Genomic DNA, 13,257 nt, shown 5'->3' with positions numbered 1-13,257 from the left:
ATTAATATCAACATGAAGTACTTACCCTTTAGCAACAGCTCTTTGCCATTTTCGGTAATTTGATTTACCATGATTCTTCTTTCTGCTCTTAGTAAATTGCTTTAGTAAATGCCTTCTCTGTGAAGTCCTGAGGATCGGACAAGTTTAATAATACTGTATTCCCAAAAACTTTTTTCTATCTCCTCTGACAAACTGACTGCTGGCTGCAATGTTGAATGGGACTAATCTCTTTCAGGAAGCAAAAGGGTTTCTTACAGAAAGCTAAGCCGACACTGATACAATCCTGGCATTATAATCCTTTCAATACCCAGAAAATATACAAATGCCAGGATCTTACTGAAAATACTATTTGTGAAATCCAAACCCAGCCACATTTAAGAGGCACGTTGCCAGCTGTTTGCACACTTTTTCAGGAAAGCGTGTGGCACAAATCTACTGCTTGCTGAGTGTGGAATCAGACAGCGTTTTTAATCTGCTAATGCCATGAAAAGTATAGCTCTGTGACGTTAGCCCTCCAGGCATTTCAGCTTTCCAGTGAAAACAGTGATGTATTTCTTTCCATCTTCAATACTTTTTAATATGATTAGCCATTAATGGACGAATCATATGCAAGATTGCAAAAAAAAAAAAGCATCGGCAGGATGGAGGTTTATATAAGATAGGTAAGTAAATACTAACTTAATGATTCTAAGCAGTTAACAATTACCACAACCCACTCCATTCTGCTCATTCAGAAGGAGGTCTTCTGGAAGGCAGCGCACACCACACTATACTTGCATTATACAGTAGGTGCAATCACCAAGACTGCCTATGTAATTAAAGATGTCAAGTCACTTTTGAGAAATTGAATTTAGGAACTCATATGACTTAAGAGCTTTCATAATATAACTTGTCATTGCCAGCTGAAAAAAACACTATAAAAACAACCTTTGTACTTCACTGTAATCCACTTCAGAGATTCTTTCATGTGGAACAACTCCAAATCATTTCTCATGACTATCCTCCCTGAAACTCCGGCCCTTCACATGCATGAAGGCACCTCAGATACAGCACACCCTGTATCAAAATATAGGGAGAAGCGTTCTAGCATTCTCCCTGCCTCAGGAAAAGCCTCTTACCTTGCTGTAAAATAGTCTCACTTTCTCTGAGACACATCAACATACATCTTCAAGACCAGCATGCAGATTCCATGTGATATTCAATTCACCTTTCTCTCCAATACCAAATACGGAAAATTGTTTTCAGCCCTACGGCTATTCAGCTGACCATGGCTGCACAGTAAGAAAGATGAGAGAACAACAAAACCAACAAATTCAAACTCAAAAACACCCCACAACACACACTACAATTTCAGACATACCTGCTCCCTTCTCCAGCTCAACATGTGCCAGAGAAACAATTGTACAGGCACAAACCATGGAGTGAGAACAAGCAGATGGGAACAATGTCCATTAAGTCAATATTACCACCAGCTCAAAAAACTTCCTACAGGGAACAAGTGGAAATAGAGGAGATATGAGCCAGTGTGTGTGCTAAATATCTCCAGACATACAGAAAATAACAGGAAAAGGAGGTTTAATCACTTTGAAAATTTCAATGTTATGTACATTCTATGCATTACATACTATACAATGTACATTTACATGTACTGTCCATTCCTGGAAGACAGTAGAAAGGCATCTGTAATCAATTACAGCTTATTGTGAAGCCCTGAATGTTTTATTAAGTTTTCAGTTAACTCATATAGAAAGTGCTGAATATCAGATTTTTCTTACATTTGAGAAGTACTTTGTTCCATGTGAAAACAAAGTGTGTGAGAGATCTTTTTAACTAAGGAAAATAGTGTGGGGGGGTGGGGGGAAGACAAAAAAGAGCTAAGCTTGTATATGCTCCAAGGATGAAGAGCTGACCTTTCAGTGTGAAGTACCACAAACAGCCAAAACTCACTGTAACTCCGGTCATAATACTTAAAGAAAGTAAAAGTCAGCATGAGACTTCTCCAAGCAAAGGAAGTCACTCCATCCCACTGAACATTTTAGAGGGTGGAGAGCGCCCTGACATTGCACATGATAAGCAAAACACAGTACTTGTAAAATACATGTATTCAAACACACGTTCATAAAGAGCTCATAAAGAGTTCTTCCAAAATAGCACAAAATATTTCACACTGTGCAACCTGCAGCACAGACCAAGACAAAGTCACGTATCTGGACAAGCCAGTGGCTTTTATCATCATTTTACAAAAAGTTCATCAGTTTGCAAGAGTGTCAGAGCCAAATGAGTACAGCACATTAGCTTACAGAAACTCTTCAAGGAGCAATGGGCAACATTAGATCACTTGTCTTCTCCGCCAGTCAGGAATTAAATCAAGCACATGCAACACCATTTAAGTCAGAAGAAACTCAGGGACATACAACGCTAAACATACACTTCTACCAAAGTCCAGGATATAGTGTCTTAAAAGGGCAAAGGCAAAACACTGCAATTAAATTATTCTCTGTGTGTTGCCTTGAGTTACAGCTTTAAAGTTCCCTACATGTATGCTAAAAGACATCTTAACACAAGGCAGATAATCATCCCACTGTCTGGTTACACAGTATTGGAATTTACCAAACTTAGCTCAACTATACCTCCCTTCATGTTTCACTGCAACGTCCCTGAAATTAACCCGTGACATTGCCACCCATTCTCTGGAACATACAGCCACATCAAAAGTGAATGGTTTGTGTCTGCTTAGGCAAAGTAGCCACGACATAAGTTATATCCATGTGGGAACTGAATTTGGATAAGGTTGGCAAGGGTTGGCTTGTGATGCTCTAAAAACAGATGTGCCCTGGAGATCACGTCCCAGTACAGGGTGCAGAACACAAATATGAATCAAGGGAAAGGAAGGGATCTTGTCGGGGGGAGATGGACAAGCGGTATTGCTGCTGAACACTTCGTATCATAAAATCACAGACCGGACAGTGAAAACCCTAGGAGAAGAAAGCCAAAAATATTCGGGAGCTGCTGCTTAGCTTAAGCAGTAATGTTCTTAAATCGGACGTGCAAGACTATTAAAGAACCTCTACCTCTGTCCTTTGCATCAGCTCTGGATACAAATATATACTATAGCAAATAGTAGTAGAAATGATGTCAGTTATATTATTTAGAAGTGGATCAGGAAGGCAAAGCTCCTGAACGCAAAGGTAGAAGGCAGAGGATAATCAGTAATGCGCTGTCCTCCATCAGAGAGAGCAGCAGCTACACCATCTTCTTGAATTACTCCAAGTCCTGGCTCACGTCTGACCTCCTACATGGAAATCCAGAGGTGGACTTTGCACACAGTAACTAAGCCGGGGGCTGCTCAGCTTGCAAGCAGAGACAGGGTCCTAACACAAAGTAGCATTGCTATAGATAATTTTACGAAAAATAATTATACTCCAGGGCATAAAAATTGCGTTTTACTGCAGCAATCAGCAATTTGAAGTATGCAAGAGCAAGTCTCAACAAGTTTGCCCTCCTTCGGAGTTACTCTAACTCAGCAAATGGGTAGCTTCTAATAGCACACCATAAAAATCCTTTTTTCTCTTTGACATGGAAGTGAAAGGCAAAAGTTTGGGATGGTCTAGCCTGCTTCATGATAAGGAGTTATCTGTAATGACTGAATGATGTTCTAAATCCCTCAGGTAAACACAAGAAACCGGTGGCTACTGGTAGGAGATGAAAATGAAGGTTAGCAATTAGACTGTATTTAAAAAAAAAAAAAAACCAACCACATACAGTTTTTGTTCAGGCATAATTAGCTTGAACCTATACATAGTACAGCATGCCTCTGCCCTAAACACAGAGCTCTGCGTCATCTCTCCTCTCCCAGGATCTTGTTACACAATCTCTGCTACAGTTCCCTGCAAGCCAGCTTCCAACATCAGCTTACAGCTTTGATTCCAATTTTCAAAATAATTGATGGCTTACATCCTAATTATATTATAGGCCATGTGTCAATCAATGAAAGAGTTGGACTTCTAGGAGAACGCAGGTCACTCGGGTGGAGCGGGGAGAAGGGGGCAAATTAAGCATTCTGGATTCAAGGGGATGGACCTGTGGGACAAACTTCCAGGAAACATCAGGCAAATCTGAATACCTTTGGAAATGCTGCTAAGCCATGTCCTAAGCAAATGAGCTTCCCTGTTTCCCGTCAGAGCACCGTGACCACGAATACAAAGGTGGGACGATGACCGTCCCCTCAGCAGTACCAGGAACCTCCTCCCTCACCCCTCGCCCCAGCTGCCCAGCCTGGCGCTGGCCTCTCATCTGCTCAGCAAAATGCCATTTTATTTACATTTCCAACAAGTTTTAGGCTACCTCCAGTCAGCAAAGCATAGCTAACTTGGCAAAACTGCCAAATTATCAACCTTCCCCATTAATCCATAAGCTAATTGAGTCAAAGCTCTTTTTGGGCAATTAGCGCTTTATTCTGCACGTGGAACTCCACCTCTCTGTCCCACAGAGCAGAATGAAGATCAAAATTCCACCAAGTACCTTTAATAGCAACAAAAATTTTGAAACAAAATGTAACCTATTTTCTAACCTATACCTCTGTTCTAACCTATACCTCTGTTGCTCAGACATGAATTAAGACTGCTGGAAGTAAAGCCATCTTTTCCAGGCCAAAAGTAATACCTACCACAAAATCTAAAGCCCTATTAGGAAAAATGCCACTCCTTTAACTCCTGTAACTTCTTTCTATGGTTCAGAAGTGACAGTTTGAGACTCGGGAAGCAATGGTTAAAATAAGAGTCACTGAGGACAAATAGGCAGTATACAGCCTACAAAATAACCTCCAGATAGCTGTTCAGAGGATGGCAGAAGAAAGGGGACCTGTACCATGTAACAGTATACAAAATGCTATCATATCCAAAATCCAGAGAAGTTTACCCTACATGCATTATAAGAGCTGTATTTTTCCTGGTCATGTAGACTTTTTTATTTAAAGACAGAACATATTAAATGTATATCAAGTATGTGATTTTGCTAAAAGACTAATATTTTTTGCGTATGGTATTTCGTTATTTTGCTTGCTTATAAAGAAGATGTTGTTTGCTTAGCATTCACTACAGCAGCCACTGTCAAAGATGCCCAGTTCTCTATGCATGACAAAATGCAAGCATACTGAAAGAAACCACCCAAAGCAGCTCAACTGAAAGAACAAGAACAGTACTACTCATTGCTAAGGGATCACTTGGCATCATTTAAACAGATGCCTATTGGAAACTAATAATTAAGAATGATGTTTTACTAAATCAAACAACAAAAAATAATGAAACTTTCTTATCTCTGAGGAAAAAAAAAAATCAGCTTAGTACAATTAAGAGATTAAAAATTTCCAATTCAAAGGTTATTGAAGACAACGGAAACATCCTTAAAGTGTAATTCCAATAGGCTTTAGATCATGTCTTAAAATGGTACATTTTTTTCTCTGTAGTTCAGATCACAGGTCAAAGTATTTAAAGAATGAACTAAGAGATGTAAGACACAAACCCTTTGATCAAATAAATCTTGCTCTCACATATGGGTGATAATAGCAATTCTTCTGTAATATGAATCAGTCTGCACATTAAATTATCGTCAAGAACAGGTGTAAATCTTTAACCTGGTCTTGGAAGGGGAAACTCACCAAATACAGCTTTTCTTTCCCTGCTGCACTGGGTGTCCGCCATTCTGTTACATACACTTAAAAAGAAAGCAGTGATCACTAAGTTTGATCTTCCTCAAGGTTGTTGCTGCTCTCTAACTTCAACAAACAGCATTTATTATGTTTGGCTACATTTCCGAGTCAATGAGGCTGCAAAGTACCTTCCATTCTACATAGGAATCTCCATCTACATAGGACTTTAGACCAAAAGGCAAATTTAAACTTTACATTGAAGACAATGCAAAAATGTATTCTTTAATCTTGCTGCAGTGGCGAAAAGACAGGAAATGTCACTATTTTCTTTAAGGGAGTGAAACACTGAAGAAATTTGCAAGGGGAAATTGAATAACACACATAGATCAATGTTACACAAGAGAGACATGTACTACAAACGCAATATAAGAAACCCCAAAATTTATTTGGATTTCTTTAGAAGAGTGCAGAGACTGAATAAAAGCTATAGCTTCAGCATATAAAAAAATCCCCAAACTTAGTCTCAAGTCTGAAATGGGCACTTAGCAACTCAAAAGGAGCGAGCATTTGCAGGTAGAATTAGATGGAAAATCCATGTCTCGTCATGTGCAATTGCTTAGCCTTCTAATACAGGTGTTCTCTGAAACACAAAAATCAGCACCTAAAAAAGACCAGCAGAACGTTGTTTGGGTTTTTTCTTATCTTCTCTTAGTTTTTTGCAACATACAGACCCATGCATACAGTGTTACAGGAATTGCTTCAGATCACTTAGACATATCACAAAGATCCTTCCCAGAGCTTTTCCAAATAACTGAAATACCAGAGAACCCACAAAAAAGCCCATGTTTTTCTATATTTATCTAAGTCTCCTGGCCACCAACAGTTGGCATGAAGATCCCCTTGGTACCGGACAGCTGCAGCCTCTCCAGCTCTATCTTAATCACCACACAAATTAGAAGAGGTATGAGAGACATGCTTAGCAGAAGTAACAGTTTATGCAGTAACATGAACTTGTTTCTTTTCTTAGACAAGCATTTTTAGAGATGAATTAAACCTTACAACACTGCATGCTGCTAAAAGAAACTTGAGGTACCCACCATGGACTCCACTAAAATGAGCTTCTCCGAGAAATTCCTTTGCTTACAGGCTACAAAGAAAGTATATACCATCTCCTTCATCCACCCAAGTGTTATAAACAGCTAATCATGTCACAAAGCACTCCTCCACTCTCATTTTTCACATACTGCAGTATGTGAAAGTATGTGAAAGATCTTATCTTTCCTTATCTGAAGCAAGAGCCCACTTATCTATGCACCTGTACTGTTGAAAAAAGTGTTCTGGAGTTTGGCACTGCTATCAGTAGTGTGCTAATTGCCGCCTGCACAAACAGAAAGAAAAATACAGGACTTAACAAGGATGACCCTGCTGCTAAGACCCCTTTCAGGATCTGTATTTCAAATTACAACCCTTGCTGGGTATCCTACAAGTTATCTCACAAGTATCCTTTATGGAACAGGAACAAATATTGACATATTTAGCACCGACAGGACACCTTTAGTATCTCCAAATTTACACATTAAACTTTACAGAGATGGAAAACAGATGCCAAGCTTAGCAGAACGGAAAAAAAAAACCCTTCCTCATCAAAATGCAACTAAATTGAAGAAGATGCAGTCTCCGTACCATTTTCAGCAAGACAACAGTAAACAAATCAGCAGAAGAGACAATTCACCAGCATCAGTGTATTTCTAGTCTTTCCTTCCTCCTAAACAATTCAGAGCTTCTGCCTCAAGTCCTCCCCAGGCTCCCTCCTCTACGACTTCTTTCTGCAGTTTTGAGACAACATGAAAAATGCTGAAGATGCCCGTGCTACAGAGGTTATGCAAAAATATCTTGCTATGACTACCATAACAGCACCATTTACCCACACTGCTGCTAGCAGAAGTTCTTGAATTTAAGTTAATCTAAAATATATTTGGACACATGTTTCTGTCACTCCTATTTAGCTGTGGTATCTAATACATTGTATGACTAATTTTATCTTATCTCTGGACTTTGCCAAAACACCTACGTATAAGAAGTGCTTTGAAAAGGAATTTTTGAATGATTTATGTATCCCCATTGAAAGTATCTTCAGACATAATTTATGTGAGCTTTATTTCAAGTCTTGCAAAAGACTTAAAACCTTTACTAGTACGTTACCACATCTTAAAAAGCAGTGAACCAGGAAGAAGCTTAAAGTAAAAGTACACACCAGAACTTTCTTTATCCATCTTCTCAAAAATAGCTTATTGCAAATGACCAGCATAACCTGTTGCTGCACAAGGGCACCATACATACTGATGCAGACTGTAAGCATGAGGAAAAGGTCTCAAGTCTAGTTAGAAAACTCTGGGCTGAAAGGAAGCCATGTGATGTGATAACTGGAACATAAGCAGAGGCATTCACTGGCAAAAACCAAGGGTGGCAGCTGTCCAAAGCTGGTTAGTGACACCAAGCTGATTAGTGTCTCATTTCCACAAACAAAAGTCACAGGAAGATAAATAACTTCCCACAGAACACCTGGCATTGCCGCACTTTGGTTAACAGGGTGCACAATCGCTGTGGAGCTGAGATTCCTACTAAAGCAAAGCTTATTTAGTTTTTTTAAACACTATTCAGGCCCCACTGTCCCTCTTCTAACCCTGTGTACCCAACCTAACGTGCTGGCATTATTTCAAAGACTGAAGAGATGCCAAATTCACATTTCTCATCCCTGCCAATCCATAAAGCAGGGCTCACATGTTTATCATAGGATCACAGGATAATTCTTTGTACTTCTTTTTCTAAATGGAAGATGTCAAAATCTATTACAAGTGGTGGTAGTCAATGGAACCTGCTTAGAAAAAAGAGGCTAATTTTATTCACAAGCAAGCACTGGAGCTATCTGGGAAGGCTAAATTATTGCACACTGACTCATGTCTTCTTATGGAAATGGTTGACAAGAAATTCTACTGCAGAATGGCTTCGCGTCTGTAGTATAGAAGACACCGTATCACTTGATTGTCCTGAATAAAGCAAAATTCAGAAAAAACATTCAAAAACAAGGGTATGACAAATAAAGGTTGGAGTGAAAAGGTCAGAGTGAAATAAGAATCTGTCAGAATCATAAGCAACAACAGCCTAAGAGATTGTGCAAGTAGTCCAAGAGAGCCACTGCTTTGCATGCTGTTACAGGACAGCTACAAACAGTTACATTACCATGACAGACCATACTCTTGAAGGGGCATATCATTACTGGGTCACTTTAACCCATCTCTGATCAAACTAAGCAATCTGAGTAAGTCTTTAAATATGGGTCTGAGTAGCAAGCTGATAAAATAAAATCTTCCCTGGAGAAGATTCACCAGAACAACTGCAACCAATTCCTCATACTGACTATGGTGGCATTACTTGATCGCACAGAAAGACTGGAGAATTGGCATTGCTCGGGCAGCTCTGTGTGCGTTCATGCAGGGCCAGTATGAATCATGTGCGCTTTGATAGGGCCAAAACCTAAAACTCTGAAACTGTGCACTCAAGTCAAACAAAGTTTACCTTATCTGGAATCAGGGGCATCACCAACACAACCCTCCATAAGCCCCGTAATCAGCTGCCACAGAAGGCTCTGGAGGGTCACTCTCTTCCCTCCAGTCTGCAGGCTCCAGCCTGCACTAAACAGCTGTGAGATACTCTGCGTTCAACAGGAGCTTCAGTCTCCACCACATCACATTATCAGCACTCCCCCAGCATCAGAGGCTACGGTACTCTGCATAGGATGTAGAAAGAAGCACCAAAACCCAAAGGAATAACGCAAGGGAGTTGAGATTTGCGTCTGGAGAGCCATAAACCCAAGAAACCCAGGAAGAGACAGAAAAGGCTAGTGGGGAAGAACATGCTTGTCAGTACAGGTAGGCAAGACAGCATATCTTTATAGGTACACCCTGAGGATATGAAACAACACTTAATTACTGTGAAAGTAAATTAAAAAATAGAAGGCAGTTATAGTTCAAACAGAAACAGAACTAACTACCACATATTAATAGAGATGTTACTAGATATTAATCAGTTTTAAAATAAAGAGACTCAGCTAACTTCCAGCAGCATGGTTCTGTGCTGCAGTTGGAATAGCAGTACTTAAAGAGATCACGGCTTGCCAGCTACTGACAGACTGTGACGAGGAGCTGAGTATCTTGAAGCGTGTTGTTTGCACACATCCTACAGGCAGTCTCATATCCAAATGACAGGCAGTTCGAGTTGACCTTCCTTTATCTACCATGGCAGCAGCTTCCACAAGTGACACTTACCAACCCACAGCCAAAGTCAGATAGTGGAAAAAGTACTCCACAGGGTCTCCACCTCAAGATGGAGGTGAGTGAGATGGGTGAAAAACACCTCTTACTTTCATATACTTGAACTATATGTTAAGTAACCCAAGAGTAAAACAGACCTTTCTTACAAAATTAAGTCAAGGCCCTGCACACCCTTTAGGGCTAGAGCCTCAAATTGTCTGTGATAACAGACAAGTTGGAAAAAGCACCTACCTTCCATCATTCCAATATGCCCACACTAGAACTGGAAAGAACCGACAATAATGGACATCAGGCCTATGTAAGCCACTTGATATATGAAATCTAACATTCCTTTGAAAACTATGCAAAGAAAGAAAGGAAAAAAAAAAAGAATGGCACGCATTGGAGATTGAAGCACAGATGCACAGAGAGCTGACCAAGGTGACAAGGCAGGAACTGGACCTTGATCTCATTACAGCTGGGTATCACTCAGCGAAATGACCCTTTTCTCTTCCTTGAACACAGGCCTGAGCAGTGCAGGCTCCCTTCAGGGGTTACTGTGCATCCACTAACATTTGCATCCAAAAAGTTTGACTGCATGGGCAAGGAAGAACAGGTCAGGTGTTTACTGCCTTTTCTTTTGTTGCCTAGAGTCACGCATGATTCACAGAGGGCAAGTCAGATTCACCAGCTGAGCCCATGGGAAGATCCTCTTCCTGAAGGTTACAAAACTAAACAGAACCAAGGCGGAAAAAAGAAACAGATCCCACAAAGAGCCTAAACCAACCTTTTATTGGAACTACTCTACTCCCCAAATCTAAGTGTCCTTCATTTTCTCACTAGAAACGCTCCCTGTATTTAAATCGATACCTAAAAGTCACAGCAAAACAGCAAGCCAGGCTGAGCACTGTTAGTAGCTGCCCGATTAAAGAATGTACTTCTCACCCCCCCCAAATCCCCTCTTACTTACGTGATCCTCTTCTGTAATTGGAATAAATTAACCACTAACAAAAAGCAGCCCTGCCTAGCAGGAGCAGTGGTGAAAGCCACACACACACAACGCACCGGCTGTAGTATTCGAGGGCCCAGTTTAGAGAGAGACCTAGCTGGGCAGGCGCATTTTTTAAGATGACATAAGCAAGAAAAGAAGTCACCTGAGACTCGGCTAATTTAACTGAATTTTCTATCACGCATTTGTTTTGGCAGTGGAGCTCTGAAAGTACCTGAGCGCACCTCCACGTACTCTTACCACCCCCGGCGGCTGCAGTTCGTGGGAGCAACGCTAACGCCCGCCCCGCTCCCCGCTGCGCCCCGGACTATCAACAAGCGGCTGCGGAGCGGAGGGAATCCCCGGGGCGGATCCCCGAGGGTGCCGGGCTCGGCTCCTCTGGGCAGCGGGAGGCGGCCCGGGCCGCCCGCCCCCCGAGGGCACCGGCCGCAGAGAGGCGGGCTGCGCCGCCACCGCCCGGCCCGGCCCGGGCCCCCGGGGCCGGCAGTCGGCGACGAGGCTCATCCGCCGGGCCGGGCTCCCCGCGGGCCTCGCCACGGCGGCGCGTCCCGGCCCTGGCACCGGCGGACCCCGCGGGGGGCTCCGCCTCCGGGCGCGACGCCCCTCGCCGGCCCCGAGCGCCGCCGCCCCCGCCTTTGTCTGCCGCGGCCGGCGGCAGCGAAGCGGAGCGGGGGGAGCCAGGCTCGCCCCGGGAGCGGCCGGCACCGCCGCCCCCCCGCCCCGGCCGTGCCCGCTCACCGTCGGAGCTGACGGTGTCGTAGGAGTCACCAGCGGCGGGCGCCGCGGCCGGCTCCCGGTAGTCCACCCAGCTGAGCCCTTCTACGCTGTCGTACTCGGCGCGGTGCTTGTCCTCCACCGGCACCACGGTGAAGTGCGGCATGGCTGGCGGGGCGGCGAGGGCTCCCCGCGGCACCGCAGCGAGGCAGGCGGGACGCGGCGCGGAGCCGGCGGCGCATTCCTGCCCCGTGCGGTCACTTCCTCTCAGGAAACCGCGCTCCTCAACTCCACCCATTCCCCTCCGAGCGCCGGGGCGGCGCGGCGGCCGCCGCCCCCGGAGCCGCCGGGCGGGCAGGCCGGGGCCGCCCCGCAGCGAGGAGCGGGCGCGGGGGAGGGGGTCGCTCCGCCGGGCGGGCGCGCTCAGCAGCGGGGGCGCGGAGGAGGGGCCGGAGGCGGCGAGGCGGCGCGGGGAAGGGGGAGCCTTCCTCCCGCAGTCATCGTGACAGGAGCCGGGCCCGGGGGCGGCGGGAGCCGCGGGGCGGGGAGGGGCGGGCTCCCTCCGCGCCCTCCGCCCGAGGCCCTCCCTTGCCGGCGCTGCCGGGCCGCCTGAGGGAGGAAATTTCCCTCCGCCGTGCCCCGGGCCGCCTCCGGCCCCCTCCCCCCCGCCGCCATTTGCTGGGCAGGAGCGATGCGGAGAGGGCGCTGGCGCGCCGCGCCCGGGCCCGGGGGGGGCCGAGCCCCGGGCCCGGGGGGGGGCTGATCCCCGGTGCTGGGGCCGATCCCCGGGGCCGGAGCCGATCCCCGGTGCTGGGGCCGATCCCCGGGGCCGGGCGGCCCCGACAGGCCGCATGTGCGAAGCGGCGCTTCCGCTAGCGGCTGCCGGCGCGGGGGGGGGGACACCTGCGCGGCCAGGTGGTCGCGAAACCGCAGATGGCGTCGTGTGGGGAAAACATCGGCAAGTGAGAGGCTGGCAGGGACACGGGGGGCCCTGCTAGGCTGTGGAGCGGGATGCGCCAGTAAAAGATTCTGGACGACTCCCAGCAGACGGTTAAAGCCTGGCCTTCGGCTGATCAACAACAAACTGATCAAGGGCATACTGTCACCCCGAGAACGGGTTTATTTTTATCCAAGTTATCGTTAGCTTCAGATGCAGCAGCTGTCCCCGCTTCCTGTGTTTGGGGCGGCGGCGGGGTGGTTTCTCTCGTGCTCTCTTCTCTGGCTGCATGAAACCCTCAGAAATAACGCGGTGCACGGAGGAAGCCCAAGGGAAACGGGAAACGTGGCTGCACAGAAGGCGTGGGGGGAGCGCAGGGTAAGACCCGCTGGGGAAATTTGAATGCTGGCTGGAGCCGAGGGTATTTCTAGCTATATGCAAAGCAGACAGTTGCTAAGGCAGCCAGGGCAGGTGAACTGTGGCCCTGGCGCTCAGGCTGGGGCCTGGGAGCCGGGGTTGCAGCATCGTTTCGTCCCACTCAGGGAGGCGGTGGGGTGTGCCACCTCCGCCCGGCAGCCGGGACGCACGCCTTGGTGGCGGCAGGTCCATAAAGCCCGGGACACGCCTGCCTCTCGACCTC

General features: G+C 45.7%; 1 protein-coding gene across 5 annotated transcripts in view; it reads right to left on the bottom strand.

Moving 5' to 3' along the window:
• SLC12A4 (solute carrier family 12 member 4) overlaps positions 1-11,978 on the bottom strand; it is a 51,346-nt gene extending 39,368 nt beyond the window's left edge. The window contains exons 1-2 of one of the 5 annotated variants that reach the window (XM_075715710.1): positions 11,735-11,846; positions 6,814-6,816 (exon numbers count right to left, since the gene is read on the bottom strand). In XM_075715710.1, coding sequence (XP_075571825.1) covers positions 6,814-6,816; positions 11,735-11,846 — 115 coding nt within the window. Of the gene's footprint in view, positions 1-6,813; positions 6,817-11,180; positions 11,196-11,704 lie in introns of those variants that run through there. The other 4 variants (XM_075715706.1, XM_075715709.1, XM_075715707.1 and 1 more) reach the window with 4 other exon arrangements.
• Between the last annotated feature and the right edge of the window lie 1,279 nt (positions 11,979-13,257).

Source organism: Pelecanus crispus, chromosome 8, assembly GCF_030463565.1.
Source record: "Pelecanus crispus isolate bPelCri1 chromosome 8, bPelCri1.pri, whole genome shotgun sequence".
NCBI classification, from domain to species: domain Eukaryota; kingdom Metazoa; phylum Chordata; class Aves; order Pelecaniformes; family Pelecanidae; genus Pelecanus; species Pelecanus crispus.
The sequence above is the reverse complement of the archived record's forward strand: the minus strand, read 5'-3'. Positions and strand labels throughout refer to the sequence as shown.